Genomic DNA, 24,843 nt, shown 5'->3' with positions numbered 1-24,843 from the left:
TGGACCACCCAATTTCTACTATCACGCACGAGATGTCTATACCTCGGCGTGAAGGGGGTGTGTTGGAAGTCCCACATCGACTAGAGATAAGGCCAAATTATAATATATAAGTGAGGTGCAAACCTCACCTTACAAGCCGGTTTTGTGGGGTTGAGTTAGGCCTAAAACTCACTTCTAATACTAGGATTCCCAGGACCCATACTCACAATTCACTATTGGAAATACCAGCATAAGTTCTTCAGGATACACTTCTTCTGACGGTAGCATTGAGAATTATTGACAGTAATTCAGAGTTTTCTGATGAATATGCTAACGTATTCATGGCCAACACAACAAGCTCCAGTACAAGACAAGAACCCATATATGAATCTCCTGAAGAAATTGATCCACCCTTAAGAGATAATCCCTCCAAACCCAATAGTGGGCCATGGTTTTCCATAAATTATCTTCCTCCCAATCAGTGGAGAGCAGACTGATTGAGTTTGGAGCTTGACTGGACACCAAACTCATCAAGGACTCAGACTCCTACAAAGTCATAGAAGAATTTTGTTGCCGAATGACTGGAACTCTGAAGGAATGGTATCACAACCTAGGACCAGTTCGGCAAGACCAATTTCATAACTTAGGAACAACTACTGCATTCTTAGGAGCCCTCCATGAAGAATTTATTGGAGATGGAGTCATCATTGACAGGAAGATGCGACAATAATTTTTTGAGATGAAGTGTTTCTCCATAAATATGAAAGATTTAGATAAGCATTTCAAACGAATGCTACAAAGATTTTATCTGCAAAGTGGAGCAAATGATGTCAGTCTCAAAAATACTTATGTGGCCTCCCTTCTAGCCCAGTTACAACCAGAATTAAACAAAATGACCATGACAGCTCAAAAAGACTTCTCCACCATGACCATGGGACAAATCCACCAAATAACTAAGGAGGATGTTGATAAACTATGTAGGCAACACCAATATTTCTCTGATTTGATGAATTATAAGGGGAAATTTTGAAAAGCCTGCAAAAAATCATATTTAGAGATAAAATGCAAGGACAAGTACAGATGGGCAAGAAAAATAAGGGAGAGAAGCCTTACAAAAGAAAATAGAAGAATCTCAAGTTTTTTAAGAAAAGGAATTTCAGGAAAAGGCCCCAAGGACAAAGATGTTATTTGTGCGGCAAAAGAGGACACTTTGCTAAAACTTGTCCTAACAAAGCAGACAAGGCCATTAAACTTGTTACATCCCTAAAGATTAGGGATGAAGAAGTTAAATCATTGTATTCAGAATAATCTTTCCCTGATGAAGATACAGTTTTTGCAGTAAGAAATTCTTCTGAGGAAGAATTTTCTGAAGAAGAATCACTTCCTATTTTCTCATCAGAACAAATAACTAGCCTCAATCCATCTCAATATTGAGGTTCAAATTTTGCCTACAAAGTTCAACAAGCTTGTCAAAGCAATCGCTTACATCGACACTAGAGCATAAAAAACTATGATTAATCCTGACATTCTTCCTGAGGAACTCTGGTCAAAGAAAACATCATTTTTTATAGCTGATGATGGGAAAATATTCAAAACTGAGCTCAACACCAAAACCTTTATTGGAATCAAATTTTTCTCTGACTACATCATATGGGCCAAAGTAATAGGCAACAAGCTTCCTGGCAAAGATATGTTGATATGCATGGACATATTCTCAAAAGCAAACAAGTTGCAGATATTGCCCACTGGTCTAAAATACAAAAGAGAGTTCAAACCTTTTGTAGAAACTTCTACATTATTCTCTCTCTCAGCATCTTCTCCAGAAATAGAACAAGTCAAAAAGAAGTTACTCTCATTATGGCTGATAACCATGGAGGATTTTCACATCCTAGACCATTATGGAAAAAATCCAAACTTCTTTGTTAAACTCCCATTCAAACTTAATGAGGATGTTATGACGGTATCGGAGGGGGTAATTTTCGCAGCGGAATTAAAACACAGAGAGCGTAAAGCGTATTCGGTCACAGTTAAAACGAATTTGGCCCTTTTTAAGCAAAAGTAATTTTCTTTCAAAAAATTAACCAAACAATTGATATGCGTTAATTAAAATAAGTGTAGGGAATAGAAAAATCACACGAGTATTTTTATACTGGTTCGATTCAACAGAATCTACGTCCAGTCGTTAATCACTACAAAGAGTGATTAACAGTTCCACTAAAAATAGTTTTACAGATTACAATTACATGAACAAGATTTAGAACGAAAAGAACCACTCTACCAACTTGAAGAGAATCGCTCCGACAATCAACAAACGATTCGCGAGCTTCTCCTTTCACAAGACCAGGCAGAGTACCTTGCTAACTTGAAGAGAGTCTGCTCCGACTATAGACACACGATACGCGAGCCTCTCCTTTCACAAAACCAAGCAAGGGAACAATGAACAAAAGCTCTCTAAGAACGTTCTCTGACACACAGTGTTCTCACAAGCTTTCTCAGTTCAAAAACGTTAAGTTCTGAATTCTCCAAAATCCAAATATATAGCCAAGTACACTGAATGCCAAAGGTCAGCTCCCAACTGCCATGAATAATCGATTATTGTAAGTGATAATCAATTATTCAAGTCCGTTACAGAGTTTTCAAAAAGTGATAATCGATTATATGAAGTGGTAATCGATTATTCAAATATGACTTGTGATAATCGATTATTGCTTCATGATAATCGATTATTCTAGTGCAAAAACATGTGATAATCGATTATAGCTTGACCATAATCGATTATATCAGTGAGAATTACAATATTACAATATTTTCCTACTACATTCAAAATCTACAAGTTGCTTTTTAAATATTTTCCTACTATATTCAAAATCTACAAGTTGCAGCATCATCAAAACTCATCTTCAGGTTTTACCAATACTCCCTTATTGGTAACATGTTAATCCTACGAAGGCTACACATCCTGGAATGACACCATTTGATCTGCAATTGGCTAGACAAGAATGCCAAGAACTCTTAAGACAGGGCTTGATAGAACCAGCACATTCAAACTGGGCATGACGGGCCTTTTATGTGGAAGAAAGATCAGAAAGGGTAAGAGGAAAAAAGAGGTTAGTGATTGACTATAAACCTCTAAATCATTTTCTTCAAGATGATAAATTTCCTATCCCAAAGCCTCTTCTCTCTCTGTCCTGTTGAAAGAATCCAATATTTTTTCAAAATTTAATCTAAAATTTGGATTCTGGCAAATAGTTATTGATCCCTCTAAAAGACATAAGACAACTTTTTGTATACCTAATGCCCAATACCAATGGACAGTACTCCCATTTGGTCTCAAAGTCATAGCCTCTCTATTTCAAAAAGCCATTACCAAGATTTTTGAACCAATTTTGGAAAATGCTATCATCTACATTGATGATATTTTTCTTTTTTCCAAAGACATTATGACCCATAGGAGATTACTAGACCAGTTCTTCAATATAGCTGACCAATATAGGATAATGCTTGCTGAAAAAAAAAATCACCTGGCACAATCTGGGATTGATTTTCTAGGAATGCATTTTTCTAAGGGTTTCTATCAGCCACAAAAACACATAGCAGAAGAACTTCTCAAATTCCCAAATCACTCACTCACCATGAAACAGATTCAACAGTTTATAGGAATCCTCAACTACATCCGAGACTTCATTCCAAAAGCTGCCAAATATACCAGCCCTATTTCCAAACTACTAAAGAAGAATCCCCCTTCTTAGGGAATAGAGCAAACTGAAGCCATACAGTAGATAAAAAGGATAGCCCAAAATCCTCCTGCTCTTAAAATCCTTGGAGAAGGGAACAAAATTCTCCAAACTGATGCAAGTGATAAATACTGGGGAACAGTCCTGATAAAAGAAATTCATGGAAAGAAGTTCTACTGTGGACATGCAAGCGGACAATTTAAAGAGGCTGAGGTCCATTATCACACCACATACAAAGAAGCTCTTGCAGTAAAAAACGAAATAAAAAAGTTTGATTTCCACCTCAGAGGTTTCCAGTTTGAAGTACAGATGGACAATTCCTCATTCCCAAAGATTCTTGAATTTAAGAACAAGATGCCTCCAAATCCTCAGATATTAAGATTAAAGGATTGGTTCTCTCGATATGATTTCATTGTAAAACATATCAAAGGCAACAAAAATCTCATTCCAGATTTTCTATCTCAACCAACAAAAGTTGTACAGATGATCACCAAGACTCACAACTTCCCATTGATTTTCATGGTAAAACCTTTGCCTAATTATGCCAAAACTCAGAAGCTTTATCCTCCTGGATTATCTCCCAAATCTCCAAAAGATATCTCAGACTACGCTAAATCCAGATACTTCTTTTTCCTTCATGAGACACTGAGATACAAGGTCGTTTCTCCTAGTGCTTTTGATCCCACAAACCCAAATGGAAATATCTTTGATTTATTCTGTGACATTGGATGGGATCTTTGTGAACCCACATTATGGGCCATTTTGTGTAAAACAGTACAACATCCCACTCCCATAGCCTTACAGACAATAAAGGCCTATCAAATCCTAACAAATCCTCTCAAGCATGAGTATTTGTTTGGACTTTACTGGAATGGTTTAGTCCTATTAGTTGGTGGAGATCAGAACTGGAACAAATACTCTCATATCAAGAAAGTCAGAGAAAGTCGAAAGGACAACCATTGGTCTCTATTTTTATTGTCTACCGTCCTATGCAAGTAATTCCTCCAGACAATTGCTTTAACAAAATCATATTTATACTTAAGGAACTTTCGAAAAATATTTGTTGAACGAGAGCTATAAAATGCAATCGAAACAACACCTAAAAGAAGTCAGTCTTAATGGTGATTCTCCTTTCAATAGACTAATTCCATATAATTCCAGAACCCAGCAAACCACTGCTTTCTTTGGATATTATATCCTAGGATATTATATCCAGAACTTGTATCCACCAAAGAAGAAGATGAAAGTACAAATAACATGTTATGTGTTTTTCTTTTTCAACCTTATATTTCTTATTTAATAATAATTTATATAATGATATAATTATATAAAAGGAATTTATCTTTTTTGTGTATATATATTTTTTAATTTAAATTTTTAAAAAGTAATTTTTATAATTTAAAATATTATCTTATCAATTTTATTTTAAATGATTATTTTTAAAATTGAAGTATTTTTTTCATTTGATATCATTTTTTCACAATTATCATTTACCCAAACATTAGTTTCTTCCTTATTAAATATATATAAAAATATTTGTATACATTAAAGAAAAATTCAAATCATTTTAAATATACTTAGTTATTTCGTCTTCCATTAAAAAAATTAATGGGTTAAATATGCTTTTAGTCCCTTAACTATCACACGATTTTGGGTTTAGTCCCTACTTGAAACATTGATTGCTTTTAATCCTTATAGTTTTGAAACTGTTATAAATAGTCCCTAATTTTAGACGGCTGTTAATTTTTTTTTTTACGTGGCTAACGGCAATCCATGTCTCTTGCCATGTATGAATTTATTCTCTGCCATGTTCTTCTCTTTTTATTCCAAATTTGCACACAAGTTCCTAATTTTTTCACTGTTTACATTTCAGCCCCTAACTTCTTTGCTAGGAGTTTCTTTGTTACCTTAATCTTCCACGTTGCTGCTGAAGAGAGTAGAGTCAGTGCCCTTCTTATCTCTTGTTCTACAACTATAACACCAAGAACCACAATAATGATCTGCTGAGGAATTTGTAGCCACTGGCAGAGAAACAGAGAAAATGGAAAGAGGGGAAATTGCAGTGGTGCCATCAACGGAGGACCTTGATACTACCCTGCCAACAAAAGTTCCCCATAAAGTAAAATATAAAATAAGATTGATGCATAGTGGAAGATCACAAAACCAAATCTGGAAAAAGGAAGAAGAAAAAAAGGATCCACATGAGAGAAAAACAACTCTGGACTTGTTTCAGAATTCAGAGGATCTTTTTTATTGTCAGCTTCTACAACGCAATCATGGTGCAGTGGTTTTCCAAACTGCAGAGGATCCACTTCCATGTAACTAAGAACGATTCTCTGGGCATAATGAAAAGAGAAAAAAGAATAGAAATTTACCTTGTCCTTGAGCAGGGTAGGGATATGCATATTTGGGGTCACTCATTTGTGGCAAAAAGTTGAGAGCTTTGTGGCTCTAATCTACGATGTGATATGAGTTAGTCTTCTGTAGCAGAAATGTAACACAAGCAGAAGCAGACGAAGAACCAGTTCCTGAGTTATGCGTGTTTTCTTCACGCCAAAAATTCTATTCCTTTTTTCTTGCCTTCCTTGTCAACTTTATAAATATATTATTCTTAATTTTTAGAAACCTTATTTTCTCATCCTTTCACCTTTGCCGATACGAAAACCTACTTTTTCTATTGAAAAGGATGTCTAGAAGAACAAAAACAACTTTCCATACCAAGTTCTCCCAGAACCTACCCCTTTCCAATGGGACAAGTCAATTTTTCAATGAGAAACGCGTCCATGGAAGATTGATAATCAGAGCTTGCAAAAAGTGTAATTTTATTTTTTTTTGACCATTCCCTTAGAACAGAACAAAATCGATGATGACGGCGCGATTTGAAGGAGATGACGATTGCACTTCTGTTTGGGGTTTGCAGGTGGTTGGTTTAGGGTTTTTGTTGCGTCTCGGAGGGTAGGTGTGGCGGCCTTGCGTTGGAGGTTGAACGGCGATTTGGGTTTCGCCTTCAATGTTTCTGTACTGGGAGATGACTACCAATGAGTTAATCTAATTGCGGTGTCTAACTGCGAATGTTCCTTCTTAAGTGTAAACATGGAAGAAATTTGAAGAAATTAGGGGCTTAAGTGCAAATTTGGAATAAAAAGAAAGGAAAACGTGTCAGAGAATAAATTCATACATGGCAAGAGACATGGACTGACCGTTAGCTACGTCAAAAAAACGCCGTCCAAAATTAGGGACTATTTATAACATCTTCAAAACTATGAGGATTAAAAGCAATCAATGTTTCGAGTAGGGACTAAACCCAAAATCGTGTGATAGTTAAGGGACTAAAAGCATATTTAATCCAAAATTAATTGATGAATAATTATAAGTGTATAATTTAATATTTTTTTCAATATATATTACACTTTGTTTATGATAAATGTAATTTTATTTCATATATTAATTTATTCAAATTATAAAAAGGAAAAGAACACATGGTATGCAGTTTTATCTTTTCTTTACTTATTCTACTTCAGCTTCGAACAAACTCATTTCTTTCTTCACACCATCCACATAATCCTTAATTTGAGCCATAACCATTTCCAAGATTCAGTTTTTAGCCTAAGGTAACTCATTTCCTTGTCTAATTTTCGTTTTCCTCTACTTGTGGTACCTTCTGGGTTAGTTTCACGGTTGGAAATGTCACTGATTACGTATTCTCCTTATTTATCTTCTGTTTGAGGGTATAAAATTTGTACACTAAAGTCGTTTGTGTTAAAAGGTTTTCAAAGTTGAATGTTCAGTGATTCTTAGATTGGTTTAATAGTTATATAGCAACCCCACTGGTGAAGGTTTCATCACAATTTTTGAAATTGTGAGAAATTAGGGACAAATGTGGCTGTTTGTGGCAACAATAATCATTGTCCGATGAAGTTGTATATAAACCCTAGTAAAGTTTTGCTAAGTTGATATATGTTTGGAGATTGGATCAAAATATACAAAATATCCTCTATGTTGGATCTTAAACGAATCTCTGACTGTCTACATTCTTTGTTGTTATAGCTTCTTTTCCAGTTATCAACTCGAACGTACTTCGTTATTCTCTCTGTCTAGCAAATAAGTGTGGAAGATGGAATCCACAAGCTCAAGAGTCAATGTTTCAAATTCCAGACAATCTTCTAAGCAGCTTCTGTTTGACCGCCGCTATGGATGGGTGTAATGTCTCTCCCCAATCTGTCCCTTTCTGTCTCTTTCATATGTATTAATGTTGTCCCCTACTATATTTTTCAAATATTGGTTTGTCTAAACAGAATCGATGAGTGGAAAGACCCAGCAGAGGAAGCACTTGATGGAGGCAGAGGAATGTAAGATATTTCCCTTTTCTATTAAACCTTTTTATGTGGCTCCTGAATGCACAAAAATTCAATGATGTACTTTATAAGAACTGTGTGTGCGATCTGCTGCTTAGTTTTATAATTTATGGAATGCATAAAGTAAAGGAAATTCTATAGATAAGCTAATAAGCAAGAAAAAACCTTTTTTATATTTGATTACTTGCTAATTATTTTTCTTTCTTTCTCTGTCTGAAGGTTTTGCATACTGCCACTTGCCAAAGCCTTGGTGCAGAAGGCCTCACAATCAGTATGACTACGATTTGATTATTGTCATCACTTTGTTCTTAGCCCAGCATTTACTTCTTTTAATATATTTTTGTTTTCTTGATTTTATCATCGTATCGGGTTATTGTTTATATTGATTTTAGCTGGCCTATTGTTGATTTATTCTTCTTATACCTTGCTCCAATATTTGTCTTTATTCCTTCATTGTAAGTTTTATCAGTGATTGTCTTTGATATTCTTAATTGGTGGATTTTTTCAATGACACTGCAAGCATGACTTTGAAAATGTAACTGATAATGTGCATATAGGATCAAGATTCAAGGATCATGATCGTCAAGTAGGTTGTTAAATTCATTGCACTTGAGACTTGACTCATGATAAAATACTAGCCATATGTATAAAAGACTGAATTACTTTACTTCTATTTGTTTAAGTATGATAGGTTTCTGAATGTGAAACCTATCTAAACTTTTCACGCACACACCCAAACAAGAACACAAATAGCAAAAAGAATGAATCTGTATTGGTATCTCACCCAACTATACAATCCCAACACCTTCAAGGGAGCCCAATTCCCCCCTCCACAAGATGAAAGAGTCCTATCTTTACAAAGAATCCAAAAACTAAGCAACTGTACAAGATACATCAGCTCTATTTATATGAGCTTATTTCCCGCCTCCCCTAACTGTTAAAACAGTTAGGTCTCCTTAATTCATCTCATCTCCTCTCATACTCTTCTTTCTCCTCTCTTAAACCCTCTATATCCTATGTCCTCCTGTGTTCTGAGTGTGAAACTCAGCTATGAGCTTGGGAATCCAAGCTGATTGGGCTGACAGCACCAGCCTCCCTTTATAATGAAGCCTGTCATTTTCTAAAGTAAATGCAGGCTGTGAATTGGGGTCTGTTTTGATGTCCTCCATCACCGTTATGAGTGTCTCATCTTCCTCAACTTCCCTCAAAACCTCCTGGAAATTCTGCCAGTAGGGCCGCACTACCACCCTCATTTCCTTCTCGTCTTCTCCCCTGTCTTCCCCCTTTCACGATAGTACATAATCTCAAAATCATATCCCAAAAGCTTGGCTATCCAGTTTTGCAGTGTAGTGATTCTTTGCTCCAACAGATACTGACTCCTCTGGTCAGTGTGTACTATGAATTTCTGACCAAGGACATAGGGTCTCCAATGTTGGATTGGATTGCCATTACCAAGGCCATAAGTTCCTTTTCATCAATCATTTTGCTCAAAGACCCCTCCGACAGGGCTTTACTGAAGAAAGCAATGGGTCTTTTATTCTGGGCAAGGACAGGGCCTAACCCCCCCTCCCCCCTTTTTGATGCGTCGCATTCAATGTGAAAAGGTTGGTTGAAATCTGGCTGAGCTAATACCGGTGTTGTGGTTATGGCTTCCTTTAGCTTTGCTTTGGCTGCACTAGCTTGGGCCGACCAGACAAACTATCCATTCTTCAACAACTCTGTTAAAGGTTGTGCCAACTTCCCATAATCCTTCACAAAATGCCTATAGTACCCAGTAAGACCCAAAAACCCTCTCAAAGCTTTAAGGGTTTTGGGTTCTGACCATTCTCAGACCGCCATCACTTTTTCATGGTCCATCTCCACCTTTTTTTTCTGAAATCAGATTCCCCAAGTATCTAATTTGCATTCTCTCGAATTCACACTTCTTCCTATTGGCCACCCGCTGGTGCTGTCTCTATTTGTTTAAGTATGATAGGTTTCTGAATGTGAAACCTATCTCAACTCTTCACGCACACACCAAACAAGAACACGGATAGAAAAAAGAATGAATCTGTATTGATATCTCACCCAACTGTACAATCCCAACACCTTCAAGGGAGTCCAATTCCTCCCTCCACAGGATAAAAGAGTCTTGTCTTTACAAAGAATCCAAAAACTAAAAAACTGTACAAGATACATCAGCTCTATTTATATGTGTTTATTTCCCGCCTCCCTTAACTGTTAAAACAGTTAGGTCTCGTTAATTCCTCTCATCTCCTCTCATACTCTTCTTTCTCCTCTCATAAACCCTCCCTATCCTATCAAAGTATCATATCTAATGCACTATGATGTTACCATACTACAAGAGTGACTATTAGTTGATGGGAATACTATTGTATTTTGGTTATTCCAAAAGGTGCCAAATCCCATTTTTCCTAGTTTCCTCTCTTTCAAAGTGTTTATATACCGAGACTCTTCATATACCTACAAAGTGGCTAGCAAGTGTTGTGGGGCTTGCTTGCATGAAGTTGTGGGTCTCATTTGGAGTTTTTGTGATCGTTTCAGTTCAATTTGTGGTTGGTTCCCCCCCCCCCCCCCCCTTGATCGTGTGTGTGATAAGGAGGTCCAGATCCTTTTACCATTTGATTTATATGTTTGTTTTCTTTTTGTCTTTGGTTAATATAAATCTGTAAAACCGTATCTAGATTCCTTATTTTTTGGCTATGTGAACGTTCGGGGGCCGTGCCCTACACGTCTCACCATTGAACCTTGAATGGTTTACATTGGACATTGCACGTTCTGTGTGAATGTTGACCCCTCCTATTCGTCAATCTTCATCCATCCCTTTCCTGACACGGTGGGATTGTGGGAATGTGTGACTGTAAGTCAATTTTTCTTCCCCTGTAAATACTTGCCTCACCTCTTCTTTGAAATCACGCTTTCACTCATTTTCTTCTCTTCTCCTATCTTGGATTCTCCTTAGAATACCACCCATGAGGTTCCTGTTGTACTATAGGAGACTTGCGTACAGATAGGAACTTCTTGAGTGGTATTGAGAATCACAAAACTAACAAGCACTCACCAAAGAGTAGAACCCAAGTGGGAGGAGAGCAGAGGAATAGTGAAGCTGTGTTTATAGAGAATAGGTGCCTATTTACAAGAAGAGGTGCCTATTTACATGAAGTGGAGACTTGACCCACACAATCCCCATTAGGTTACAAAAGAAAAGGATGAATGTTGTGGAGAAAGGGGAGGCAACATGGAAGCCACGGAACCTGCAAGCCAACATGGAAGCCAAAATTCCCTCAAGCCAAGGGTCCAACATTCACTAGGCAAAAAAATAGGAAATCTGAATGAGTTAGGAAAATAAATAATTAAACCAAGCAGCAAAAAGGACTTGGACCTACTTATCACACATGCAGGGGTGAATTAGCAAGAGAATGAATTGAAACATGCACAAAAACCCCAAATGAGGCCCACAATTTCATGCAGGCAAGACTCACCTCCTTTGCTACCCACTTTGAAGGTATATGGAGAGTCATTGTATATAAACCTTTTGAAAGTGTGGAAACTAAGCAACGTCGAACTACATGCCTTTTGTTATACCCACAACGCATAACATAATTTACTTTTCCAAGCTTCATTATATTAATCAAACAGGACATGTTTTGAATACCACAACTTAGTGATCAACGTTTTTTCTTATATAAAAGAGGAGAGCCTACCCATAGAAACTATGAAAGACGAGGCTGTTTTAAAGTCATTACTATTTTGTAGTTTATGATGTATAGTTGAATAGGTTTTAGAAATAGAGAGGATCAAACATCGTGTAACGATTGTAAGTTTGAAATTGTTTGGTATATATGATAAACGGAAATGTTAGTTTTGTTAAATCAAATTTTGTTTCCAGTGTTGATTAACCTCATTATTGAGGTAAATCAGTAATGATAACTTCTTAAATAGTTTGTTTGTATTTCTCAGGAGTAAGAACCGTTAACTTTTCAACAAATTTTTATTTTTAATATTTAACCAAATGCAGGGAGCAAAGGCAATGTGGTCAGAACACAGTTGGTGAAAATGCCTTAGTGTATCTAATTTTACTTTTTGTAATTTGTATAGCCTCACCTAATTACTATTTTGATATGAATCAAAAGTGTTAATGTGTTGAGATATTAGTAATCCATCAAACTTGTCACTTCCACAATTTCTTTTTGTAGATAAATTTTGCAGTAATCTCGGTCAAAAAAGGTTCAGAAAACCCAGAACTGTTTTCCCCTCAGATGCTACAGAGTGGTCTAGATGACGGTGTTAAGAGTTTTATGACATTTTTCAAGAACATCGGGAGTAAAGGTTTCATCCTCAACAAGAATTCTCAGTCACATGCCTCCAATAGCTCTTCCCTCTCACATACAGAAAGCAATGGATGAAGGAACAAATTTTATCATCAAAGTTTTTTGTTCTAATACAGAATGCAGTTTATCATCCATTCTGTCCTATCTATTCATTCCTAATACAATACTCAATCGACAATTATTTGGATACCATTTCGGCGTTTTTGGTTGGTTGTCACATTTCTGTATCACTTATAACTATTCTTCACACCTTGTCTTTCTAAGGCCAAGAATTAAATACATTATCACATTTTCATTGAATAGATATTTTCAATTGACTTCTCATTCTTTAACTTTGTAATATTGCCAAAAGCCTTTTAATTTTTCTTTATATTCTTTGTATAAAGACGTATTTGAAATTTGGAATTAGAACCTGAAAATATCATATATTATCCTCTTACTTTTAAATAAATATTCTTCATTAATAACATTCAAATGTGTAAGATTAATTTTTGTAATCCAATCAATTTATGGAATATAAGAATTTAATTTAGGAAAGTCACAGACGAGTAAATTAATTATGGGATCATTAATGGTCAGTATTTTTTATTGAGACGAACTAAGTGATTTTTTTTTCTCGAGAAAAATCACATAACTTTACTCAATTTTTAACTGATGTTTTTAATATTCTTCTGGAAAATTAAAATTAATCACTAAATACATGACAACTAAGAAATTATATTAGTCTTCCTAAAAAAGAGAAAATCATCATCCCTGTTTCATTTGATTGGGGTTAGGATGATTTTATTGAATGATTTCTTATATGGACAAATTAAGTATTTAACTATCTATTGTGAATTTATTTGCAAAATCATACAGCAACTTTCATTGTCATCCAATTCTTTATCATTATAACATTATGTGTTAAATGAAACACTACTTCAACACAAAGGCATAGCAAAAAAATAAGTTAAGGGAACTAACTATCACTCTGTTAAAACGTAATATAGCACGATAGTGGCACCAATTGGTGAAAACGTAAAATAGCACGACATTTTGCCTTGTTCAAAAAGAACATAACTTATTGACTTTTGCCTTAAAATTACATGAATTTCACAATTTTGTTAACATCCCAGCATTAGGCATTAACAAGGCAACGATGACAACATTTGTGGATATACTATCACGTGTTAAAAAGATTGTTTATAGCAATTTCATACATTTTTTATTATCACATGTTTATTTGTAGCTTTTCTTTGGATACAATACCTTGCAGATCGAACCTGTTTACATGTCGAATGACACCATGTTGATGTCCGTGTGTCGCCCTTTGATATCATATTTACATCTTTTCAGATCACACTTGATCTCTATCAAATTACACAATTACAAATACTAGAAAACGATGTATCTTGTTGAGCATAAAACTGAAGGTAAAATATTTCATTTAGTCCATCTTCATGCAGGAGGTAAAATTAAAATGCCACAATATATCACACATAGAGAAAAAACAATATGTAATAGAACTTAATCGGATGACATAAAAATTCTAAAGCAAACAAAGTAAAACAACTTCCAAGATTGTCATATCTAGAGTCCAAGATGAGCAGCAAAATTGAAATGGAGTTCAATTGGGTATACACCTCAAACCAAAACTTCAAAACACTAACTAGCATACACCTACTCAGTACTTAACGGGAGCAAGGATTTCAATTTGGGAACCGAGCTTCTCCTCTGCAACCTTCTCAGCTTTCACCCTCAATTTAGCAAGCTGCTTCTTCCTCTCATAAGACAATTGTGCCCTCTCCTTCCTCTTCTTTTCCAGTTCCTGTTAGCAATATAGCAATTAGAAACCACAGAATAAGAGAAAATTCCCAAAAGTGGCAGAGCCTCAGTCTAGTTTCCTTGGTGCTACACTGAGACTAAATTGTCGTAAATAATTCACAAGTAAAAAAAGGAAATTCAGAAGGTAAGAACTCACCCTGATGGTATCATAATAGTTCCATCCAACCTCAGATGACAATTTGCCTAGAAGACAGTATTTGTGCCCCTTCTGAAGCCTCAGCACCCTAGGCAATTCCATTCCCCAGCTCAGCATTAACAATAACAATAACAATAACATCAAGACAGAAACTCTCTAAAAAACAAAGAAAAACTCACTTGAGAGCATCAGGGACAACCATCCTCTTAGTCTTGTCGTATGGAGGAGGAATACCCTCATAAACCTTCAATCGATCAAGAGCAGCTTCCCCACGCTTAGTCTTATGAGGAATCATCCTGCAAACAAACACCCATTTCAGAAAAATCTTCCCACGAATTAACAACATCAATATCCTTCATCGCAAACCCTAATATTGCAAAAATTACACAGTAATACCAAAACATCTAAACCCTATCCCACTATCCTTCATTGAAACATATCTAACATTGCAAAAATTATACATTAATCCCAAAAACACCAAACACTATCCATCTAATAAAGGTTGTATAGACGGACCACTTAGCCCCATTAAACTAAATTAAAATTCAAACACTATATTCATTCTGAAAACATAAATTTTCATCTGTAAACATCAATCCACGTCAATTATAGAAGACCTTAATAATTTCGTTGGAAAAAAAACAAACTTTCAGAATTCGAACTTTAGATTATACACAATCATACCAATTGCAAACATTGAAAAAGTGTTGGCTAATGTTTTTTTTTCAAAGGGGTCAAGAGGGCATTAACACTAACCCGCGAACGGTGCGCCAGAAGATCTTGGCGGGAGCCCGGAAGTGAATGGGGCCGTGAGAGGGTTTGGTGTTCATGCGCTTGCGGAGAAAGCGCATGTACTTCATCTTCTGCCTCACGAGTCCGCCGGAGATGCAAATCTCCTCGCACCTCACCACCACCACCTTCTGTCCATTGAGAAGTTCCTTGGCCACGATCGAGGCCAACCTTCCCAGCATATGGTGGCGAGCGTCCACCACCACCCTCTTCGCGCAGATCCCTGACCCTGAAACCATTGTTTCTCTCTCTTTCTCTCTCCCACACAACACTGAAGGTTGGTTCTTTGGTCTCTTCTGCTGTGTGTCTCTGCTAAGGTTTTGAGTATAAGAGGGAGGCGCATAGGGATTACTGGATTAGGGTTTTTTGTTGCCGGAGACTGTGGGTTGGGCTTTTAACCCAATGGGCCTTACGCGTGCGTTGAACTGTAAACCAAGCTACTCAACGAAATTAAAAGTATTTAGTTTATATATATATATATATATATATATATATATATATATAATTAGATTTTTTGTTTGTATGGTTCTCAGTTAAATTTATAAATATGATGGATGTTAAGTTTACTAATTTCTTTAACATCTAAAGTTATCTATATGGTAATACTGTAAATTAGTAAAATGATATTATAAATAATTAAAAAAAGTCAATTAATTACATCAAGTAAATAAGCAAACATAAAAAAAAAATCATCATCTGGACCTAGAGAAGAAGGTAAAGATTCTTTATGGCTTTGCTTTTTAAACATATTTGCGGTAAAAATGTTTCTGAAATATTAAACACAAGTTCTTTGACACTTTTTTCAGCTTTGACTCCCATGCAAGTGAATCAATATTTTCATAACAAAAATTGAATGTTTTCAATTTTATCTTTCTGAGTTTAAAATCGTTAAAATGAAAACATACCACTATATTCATCTTTAATGTTTCTCATATTTAACTATTACCTAATGAATTATATTTCTAATTAGATTATACTTGTCTTTCATTTTTTTTATTAACGAACGTTAATTCTTTTCAACTTGTAGAAGGTAAGATTTGAAAGTAAGATAATTTTTGGTAGAAATTAAGATGATGATATTACAAAAGGGTAAAATAAACTTACAAATATTTCAGTATTCTTCCACTCTTCATCAAAGGGAAATATTTATAAGATTCATCAACTTCATGGACAAACTTAAAAGTAATATTTTGTTTTAATATATATGTCTTATATTTGGTCATTTATACATTTATCATACACTATTTTGTTAAAAAAAAAAAAAAAAAAACCTTCTTGAAAAAGTTAGAAATATTTGATTCTATGACTCACTAAAAAGCAAAATATTTGATGTTACTAGTAATTATACTACTCAATCAACAAATAACAAGAAAGTGATAAGATTTGTAAAATTAATAGTGTTTTGTCACCTAAAATGTTGAGGTAAAGTTATTATCTCTAGATCTAGTGTTCATGGAATGACAAACCCAACCGATAGAATATGTAAAAGACGTTCGAAGTGGGTAAAAGAGTGAAGATTGAAGTACATCTTGATTCAAAGTTATGAAGAATAATTAATATGATTATTATGTTTTAATAAGGAAGTATTTTCCTAGTTAGTCGTAGTGAGTTATTTATATTGAAGTACACAGGAAAACACTACGGATGAATAGTATTTTCAAAATATTTTCGTCACCCAGCGTCTAATGGTTTCGTAGAAGAATTTTCAAAAGTAAACTATGTCTAGAAGTTGGGTAAGTAAGGTAAGTGAATAAATATTCTTCCAAATGATGACAAAATTTAACAATAGTTTTAAAAGAAGAAATCAATAAGGCATAGCATTTATATTGATTGAGCTACGTGTAATTCTCACTTAAGACCTTTTAAGGGGTTTCATTAATCGTATCAAGATTACACGAGTATAACTCACTCCTGATTGAGTATTCTTACACCACTCTTGGTTCTGAGTATAACTCATTCCTAGTTTAGTATTCTTACACCACTCTTGGTCCCCTAGTCAACACGACTAATTCGAATATTCTTACACCACTCCTGATTTTGAGTATAACCCACTCCTAGTTGATTATTGTAGCCACTCTTAGCACTTCTAGACAACGCGTCTAGTTTAAGTTTAACCATTTCAGGATCTACCCCTAGACAACTATCTAGATCGATTCTACCCATTCTTGGTTGAGTATTATAGCCATTCCCGACACTCCTAAACAATTCTGGTATCTCTTGGATACATTGCCTAGTTGAGTATCATTTACTCCTAGTTGCAAGTGTTTTAGTTCTCTCCAAATTTTACAATAGATCCACTGTGGGATATTACAAGGTACAAATGTTTAACTCTCATAGAGAGTATATGTTTACAAATACAATTTGACACTTGTTTTCTATTGACTCTCTTGTGTTCTCTCTCTCTCTTTTCATCCTTTGAGCATTTGCATTATTGACAAGTCCCTCATTGGGACATTGATGAGTACCTTGACTACCATGAAGTTTGATGGTTTACATATTGAACATGTGCACGTGATTGAGATGACAAATATCGTAGTAAGACTAAAGTATCTAGGAATGACAACAGATGAAAGTTTTCTCGTGTAATTCATTTTGAACTCATTACCGTTTTAGTACAGTGATTCCAGATGAACTACAACACCATGAAAGACATGCGGAATGTGCATGAATTGCATAATATATTGGTTCAGAAGGAGACTCAACTCAAGAATTTAGGAAGTCACTTCGTTCATTACGTGGGGAATCAATGAGTTAGAAAGAAAGTTGTAAAAAAAACATTGAAAGGGTAAAAAACCATTAAAGATTTATGAGTCTCCACCAAAATCTAGAAGAAAAATAACAAATGTCATTTTTGTGAGAAGTCTGGACATTTTTAGAAGGACTGCATAAAACATAGTGTTTGGTTCGAAAAGAAAGGTGAGCATAATACTTACGTATGTTTTTAATCAAACTTAACTAAAGTTTCCCACAATACTTGGTGGATTGATTACAAATGTATGACTTATACTTCTAATGTGATGTAGGGATTCCTTTCAACCCGAACCATAAACTCAGATGAGAAGTTCATCTTCATGAGGAATAAAGAGAGGATTTGATTATATCTCTCAACGATTGCTTACAAGTAGTTCATACTATATCTCTCAACGAGAGGATTTGATTATAATACAATGCAGTTTAAACACTCGCATTTGTTTCTCTCTTCTTTCTTATAGTAGTAAGATATTTGATCTCGAGAATATCTCTTTCTCTTTTTTTCTTCTCTTCTCATTTTTTCAGCTTAGATATATTATTTTCTTTGAGCTCTTTCTATCCTTTTCTCTTTGTGATGGATATTTCGTTGTAAGCTTTTCTTATGCTCTTAAGTTATCCTCTTGATTTTCTTCTTGAGAGATATTCTATTTATAGGCTTCATGGATATTTGTCCATTAGACCGAGTTTGTAGTTTATAGCCTTGATACTTGTGTTTTCTCTTTCTTCTTTTCACAGCAGTTATCGTGTAAGTCAACTTTGTCAAAGCATACATGTTTTTTCAGTCTTTTGTTTGAAGAAGGTTGTATGATCTTTTTAGACTTTGCTTCAAGAGAGAAACATTATGTGAATATATCCTTTGTCTCTAACGTCCACATTTTGATATTTGTTCTATAACACTATGACTGTGTGTAGAATAACTTATCTACAAAATTAGAGTAAATTGTGCATGTAGCAGATATGAATTTTCTTATCACTTATTTTTTGAACATTGAGCATTTAAAGTGCTTTTGATTTTCTACCGTTAGGTAGCATTTTACAATTAAGTTCTTGTTTTTTGAAGATACCAAGTGTAGATATATACTTCATCAAAAGATGAGGTACTTATTAAGCTCATGGCATCGTTTGATCAAGTAAACACTTCTTTATATTTTGTCTCTTTTTAGACAAGTAGCATTTAGCTTGCTTAAACTTTCTTACGTATTTTTTAGATTAAGTCTTTTAAGGTATTTTGTCTGAGATATTGTCTTGACTTGTTTTTTTTTTTTGTTTTTTCGAGAGAAACCAAATTCAGGTATTATGTGCATTGAGCGTTTAACTCAATCTCTCTTGGACACTTGAGGACAAGACATCGTCTAGCCAAGCGTTAGGGTGTTTTAGCCTAGATGTTTTTCTATTTCCTGATACCTAAGCGTTTTCTTATGTTTTTCTATTTTTGGGGTTTAGGTTCCAAGTGGTGTTTGTTTGGGATTTAGACTCTAAGTCTTGTGTTTTCGCTCTAGGTTATTTTTTGATTGTTTTGGCTTTTTCTTATCTTTTCCTTTTAATTTTCTAGAGGGTTATGCCTTTTTCTATGTATTAATTTTAGGAACAACAACAGCTAACATATGTTATTTGATTTGAACTTTAAATTTCTCATGATCAAAGGCAAAGAACACAAGATAAATTAAGAGAATTCGAAGAAATCAAAGAGACACAGGAGAAACCTAACTCTAAAGAACTTGTTACGAAACTAAGAATAAGCATGAACTCAAAGATGTAACACAAAAGCACAAAGAAATCAATTACACTCATATTTTGTATATTTTAATGATGTAAAACAAAAATAAAAAGGACTAAACCAAAACATAATGATAATTCAGACTAAACACGACATTAGACAAAACATCAAGACTATAAAATTAAAAAAGATACAACAAAAAATTATACAATTTAATCGATTAGAATTTCTCTTAATCAATTGAAATAGAATCCTACTACTCAAACCAAACCTAGATAGTCAAAAAGAACAAATGAATTTGAACACAAAGATTTAAAGATAAAAAGAATATATCACTCAACACAAACACATATAATAATATTTCTTAATTTTTATGAAATTTTACAATATTTAATTAAACAAAATTCTTGATGTTTATAGTTACCTTCTTTGTACATTGAAAGAGTTGTAATCCTCTTTTTATCCTATAACTACAAATATAATGAAGAGTGTTAAAACGAAAAATTTTATAATTAAGAATTATATATAGAATATAACATATACTTATAAATACTTTACCTTATTTTGTAATATTTTAAAAATTCAAGTACAAAATAAATTAATTCTAAATTAGCCTTAAGGATGCATCTTTTTCAAATTAAATTTCTCAGTATAAATCATGGACCTATTACAATTTTAAACACTCAAATAGCTGTTAATCTTTTAGAAATTATAATTAGCACTGTTTGATAATTTAAAACACTAAAATAATAGTTTTATAATTTCAGAAATTAAACTTACTGGCAGCATGCAATTTCCAAGTACTAACAAATTTAGATTTGATTACTCCTTTTATTGTTTTATTTTACACATTTCGATTTTAGTTCTTGTGTATAAAAATTATTCATTATTTCCGTTCTTATACATGTATAATTTTGAAGAATTAAAGAGTTTATAGGAATAAAATGAATAATTTTAAATATAAAAGTTGTGCAGTGTGAATACCAAATGAATAAAACACCAGAATACTATTGAGGCCCAAAGGTAAGGATCTATTCCCCTTAATTATTTCATATAACCAACTAACCATTCTCACCGATCTCCATGTTACACGCTTTGAAATTCTTTTAACGTCTTAATTCCAAATACCTTAACATAATCATCAATTTCTTCGAGAAGACAACATTGTATCATTGCTCTCCTAAGATAAATGGGTGGGGAGCGCATTGTTTACACTTTGGCCCAAGTTTCTGAACACAACAACTCCAAAGATTGCTGGCTTATCATTGATGGAAAGGTGTGTCTGTCATATTACCGATGCAAATATTTTTCTGCTTCTACATCTGGGTTTTGTGCCTTTCATTTGATTATTCATTAAAAAAGCTCACATGATCTGATCTTGAGATTCCCTTTGTATGTATCTTTTTTGTCTGGTCAGAATAACATTATATGCTAGTGATTGATGAAGCATGCGTTTTTTTTTTTTTTTCACAAACACATGGTGAACATTTTGGATATTTGTTTGGCGGGTTAATTTTGGTTATCACAATTAACTCTGGTTTGCAAATGGGTGTTGGTATTCATATTTCTGCTTGCAATTTGAGAAGTGGGTATTTGTAGATCACATGAATCACCATAAAATTGATTCTTTTGGTATTGAACTATCTCTGAAATTCAATTCTTTTTCTGTATATTCAATAAGAATTTCAATAACGCAAATCAAGATTAGATTGGCTGTGTTGTGATTTATCGGTGTGCTTAATACAGCACATTGTTTGTTCACAACTCCTGAACCTGACTGATACAAATGATATGTTCATAATAATCTCACATTATTACTATCCCTCTTATGTGTCCTTCTCTCTTATGGATTGGACTATCATCTGGTTTCTGCTAAACATTGTTTTATCCATTCTTTGTTTTTATAATCAACTTAAGAGATGTTCCGAAGTTTGATGTCTATATTACTGCAGATGTCATAAAATTTGATTAGGAAAGGAATGAATTATGTTATCTGGTTAAATATTAACTGCAGCATGGGAAAGTTTTAAACAATTTTATAACATTGTTTTTGCATTGTGTTAGCGTATTTTGCATCTTAGAGTTTTTCAAAGCATATGAAGCTTCTCAAAAGAATGTGATATCTGAATGCCACTGTATTCACTACATACACACAAACATATAGAAGTTAATGAAGTATGGATTTCATTTCTCTCTTTCTCATCAGATTAAAATTTTAACGACCTTTCAAGTTCTGTTAGCAACCACTAAGCACTATAAATTTTTAGTATTACTTAAATGTCTGTTCTTTCTGGAACAGGTTTATAATGTCACAAAGTTCTTGGATGACCATCCTGGTGGTGATGATGTCTTGTTGTCTTCCACAGGTGTATATCTGATTTACATACCATTTTGGCGTCACTCACTTGAGTTACATGTTTCCAAATAATGTCCTTTTGACAACCCAAAATGTCATTTGTTGCAGGGAAAGATGCTACTGATGACTTTGAGGATGTTGGTCACAGTCAGAGTGCTAGAGCTATGTTGAATGATCTATATGTTGGAGACATTGATCCAGCAACCATGCCTGCCAAGGTTCAGCAAACTCCTCCAAAACAACTCCAAAATAATCAGAACAACACATCATCAAGTTTCATCACCAAGATGCTGCAGTTTCTAGTTCCTCTGATTGTCTTGGGTTTAGCAGTTGGTATTCGTTTCTTCAACAACAAATCAACATAGCCACTGAAACTGCATGAACACTTTAATCTTGTTCAAGCGTTACTATCAAATATAGCTTGTTCTGTTCTATGGAACTAAGATTATATGGGATGAATAGGATATACCAATTTGTTTTTCCTTGTTACTGTCATTTGTTGTTGAATTTGTGGTTGTCTTACCCTCACATTGATAAGCTACTAGAACAGTTTTCTGCTCCTTAAAGTTCTGGTAGTTTTAGAATTTGAAGTGTATGAGATTCTGGTTACACTAATAAAGTTACCTTTGGAAAACAGATTCGACGTTCAATTTCTTATGTAAATTTGAGACCTGTCATTCCATTTTCATTATTCTGCATTTTCTACAGAGAACACTACTTTTAAGTCTACACACTCACACTACTTTAACAAGTGCAATTCGACTACTGATTAAGGTTTCTTGGAAGAAATGTTTCGAGAAGATTTACCTACATAAGGGTCTGATATCATCTCTAACAAAAAAATTTAAAATAATGAATTTATGATTTTTTTGTATATATTATTAACTATTTCACATTTCTACGATCTTATACTTACACCTGAATTTCAACCATTTGTTTGTATTGGATTAGAGGATATGTTTTGTATACCTTGAAAATATAGTTTTATCAACATACGGCACTATGATTTCCAAATGCAGTTACTGTGATCAAATGCATAAATGGAATTTGCTTATTTTGAATATATCATAATACTACAACTACTTAAAAGTGTGTTAAAAAAATTAAAATATAATAAATATATAATTATAATTGTAGATTCAAATTAAAATCACATCTCTTAAAGATGTGATTGTAATAAAATATTATAAACTATTTGTATCATAGATTAGATCTTTATCCATTACTGTATCTTAGAATGTCGAAGTAGGATAAATATTAGATACGAATATATATAGTTACATGACACAAATTAATATATCTTGCAATATTTAATAATAATAAAAAAAAACCGTGTTAATGATTTTTTGTGCAATGTTTTTTATCGAACACATATACCATTTCTTTATAACTATTTAACAGTGTTATATACTCTTAATTATAAGAGGAATAATTCAATTTTGATTAGAACAAGGATTCACTTTGTCCGATAAATTCCCAATTAATATTAATCGAAAAATCGTAAAAAGAAAATCTAGTTAATCATGTTGAAAAAATAATCTCAATTGATCTAAATAATTACAGTCAATATTAATTGAAAATAATTCGAAATCAATATAATCAAAATTATTGTTTTTTTCTTTTCAATGTTAGTTAAAAAATTTAACTAAAAAATAACATAAACTCATATAAAGTAAAAAACTATTATACTAATATACATTTTTTTTAATTATTAGTCATATTTTAATATTTTAATGATTATTAATTGAAGTAAGAAAACTAATGAATCCACATTGTAAAAAAAAAAAAACAATGTTATATAAATTTAAATTTGATATATTTAAATGCAAAATTTTCTACAGAAACACAATGTTAATTTTTTAAAAACAAATTAAGAGAAGTCCGATAGATTGAAGAAAAACAAAGTAAAAAAAGAGAATAAATGATAAACACAATAAGTTTTATGTTTCTTTACAGTTTACTTATTACTTATGGATAAATGATAAGAAATATAGAATAACATAATTAGATGTACTTTTTGAATTTATTTCCTCTTGCGTAGTCATAATTTATGAGTGTGTGAGTGTATGTATATATTTTGCAGTTTATAAGTATAATTGAGTTAGTTTTGATACATAACTTTTAAATAAGCTCACAGTAAACAATATATTAGTCTTGTAGTTGTAAACTCTTATAATTTGCTTAAATTATAGAGTCACCCCCACGTTTTCGTTAATCTTAAAACCTAAAATAATTAGAATTTTATACGTTTATTATGAAACATTCCCTTCTTAAAAATGTCAATATTATATATTTTTGGACACATGAAACCTTTTAGTTGCTCAATGCACACATCCTCACTTGATTCTACATGGGAACACAAATTCGACGTCGAACAGAAATATGTCTCATCCTTTACAACTGCAAGTATCACAATCCTCCTTATTATATCCATGCATGCAATAAAGACAAAAACATTAGAATAATAAATTTTATGTTGTTGAAAATACTCCTTTGTCTATAATGATGTTTTATACTTATCTACTTCACCAAACTCATTAAATTTTGTCTTAAAAATCCCAAAGTCTGGTCTTTTTATTAAGCTTATTTCATTGTCCATAACCTTCTTCCCTTTATCTTGCTTTATAGCTTCAAGAAATGAAGCACAATCATCACTCAAAATTTCTTTTACCATGTAGGTCTCTACTCCTTCACTTAACTCCTCACCACTCACAAAATCCTTTCATCCAAGTTGTCATCCTTCTCTTTCTTCCTTTAATTGCATTTGCTTATGAATTCTCTACTTCATTCTTAGCATCGGTACCCCTCACATCATTTTCATTCCTAGCATTTTACCCTTCACATTATTTGCACAACCATTATATGACTCCA

General features: G+C 33.5%; 3 protein-coding genes across 4 annotated transcripts; 2 read left to right on the top strand and 1 right to left on the bottom strand.

The window, feature by feature from the left end:
- Window positions 1-7,205: 7,205 nt before the first annotated feature.
- On the top strand, window positions 7,206-12,720 carry LOC106759594. 2 transcript variants are annotated; one of them, XM_014642842.2, is made up of 5 exons: window positions 7,206-7,324; window positions 7,761-7,913; window positions 8,009-8,062; window positions 8,288-8,339; window positions 12,265-12,720. In XM_014642842.2, exons 2-5 carry the CDS (start codon window positions 7,828-7,830, stop codon window positions 12,472-12,474), a joined length of 402 nt encoding a protein of 133 aa, XP_014498328.1. In that variant the 5' UTR covers window positions 7,206-7,324; window positions 7,761-7,827; the 3' UTR covers window positions 12,475-12,720. The 2 variants fall into 2 exon arrangements, with proteins under 2 accessions (XP_014498328.1, XP_022635474.1); XM_022779753.1 differs by lacking the exon at window positions 7,206-7,324 and adding an exon at window positions 7,404-7,633.
- A 1,151-nt stretch (window positions 12,721-13,871) lies between these two features.
- LOC106758138 (60S ribosomal protein L13a-4) lies at window positions 13,872-15,387 on the bottom strand. The gene is made up of 4 exons (XM_014641070.2): window positions 15,116-15,387; window positions 14,539-14,655; window positions 14,360-14,447; window positions 13,872-14,206 (listed from the first exon to the last, which is right to left on the bottom strand). The coding sequence occupies exons 1-4, from the start codon at window positions 15,385-15,387 to the stop codon at window positions 14,063-14,065; spliced, it is 621 nt and encodes a 206-aa protein (XP_014496556.1). The 3' UTR covers window positions 13,872-14,062.
- Window positions 15,388-20,623: 5,236 nt separating this feature from the next.
- LOC106758921 (cytochrome b5) lies at window positions 20,624-22,608 on the top strand. The gene is made up of 3 exons (XM_014641934.2): window positions 20,624-20,892; window positions 21,916-21,982; window positions 22,081-22,608. The coding sequence occupies exons 1-3, from the start codon at window positions 20,806-20,808 to the stop codon at window positions 22,335-22,337; spliced, it is 411 nt and encodes a 136-aa protein (XP_014497420.1). The 5' UTR covers window positions 20,624-20,805; the 3' UTR covers window positions 22,338-22,608.
- The last annotated feature ends 2,235 nt before the right edge of the window (window positions 22,609-24,843 follow it).

Source organism: Vigna radiata, chromosome 4, assembly GCF_000741045.1.
Source record: "Vigna radiata var. radiata cultivar VC1973A chromosome 4, Vradiata_ver6, whole genome shotgun sequence".
NCBI lineage: Eukaryota > Viridiplantae > Streptophyta > Magnoliopsida > Fabales > Fabaceae > Vigna > Vigna radiata.
This window is presented reverse-complemented; position numbering and strand designations above follow the sequence as displayed.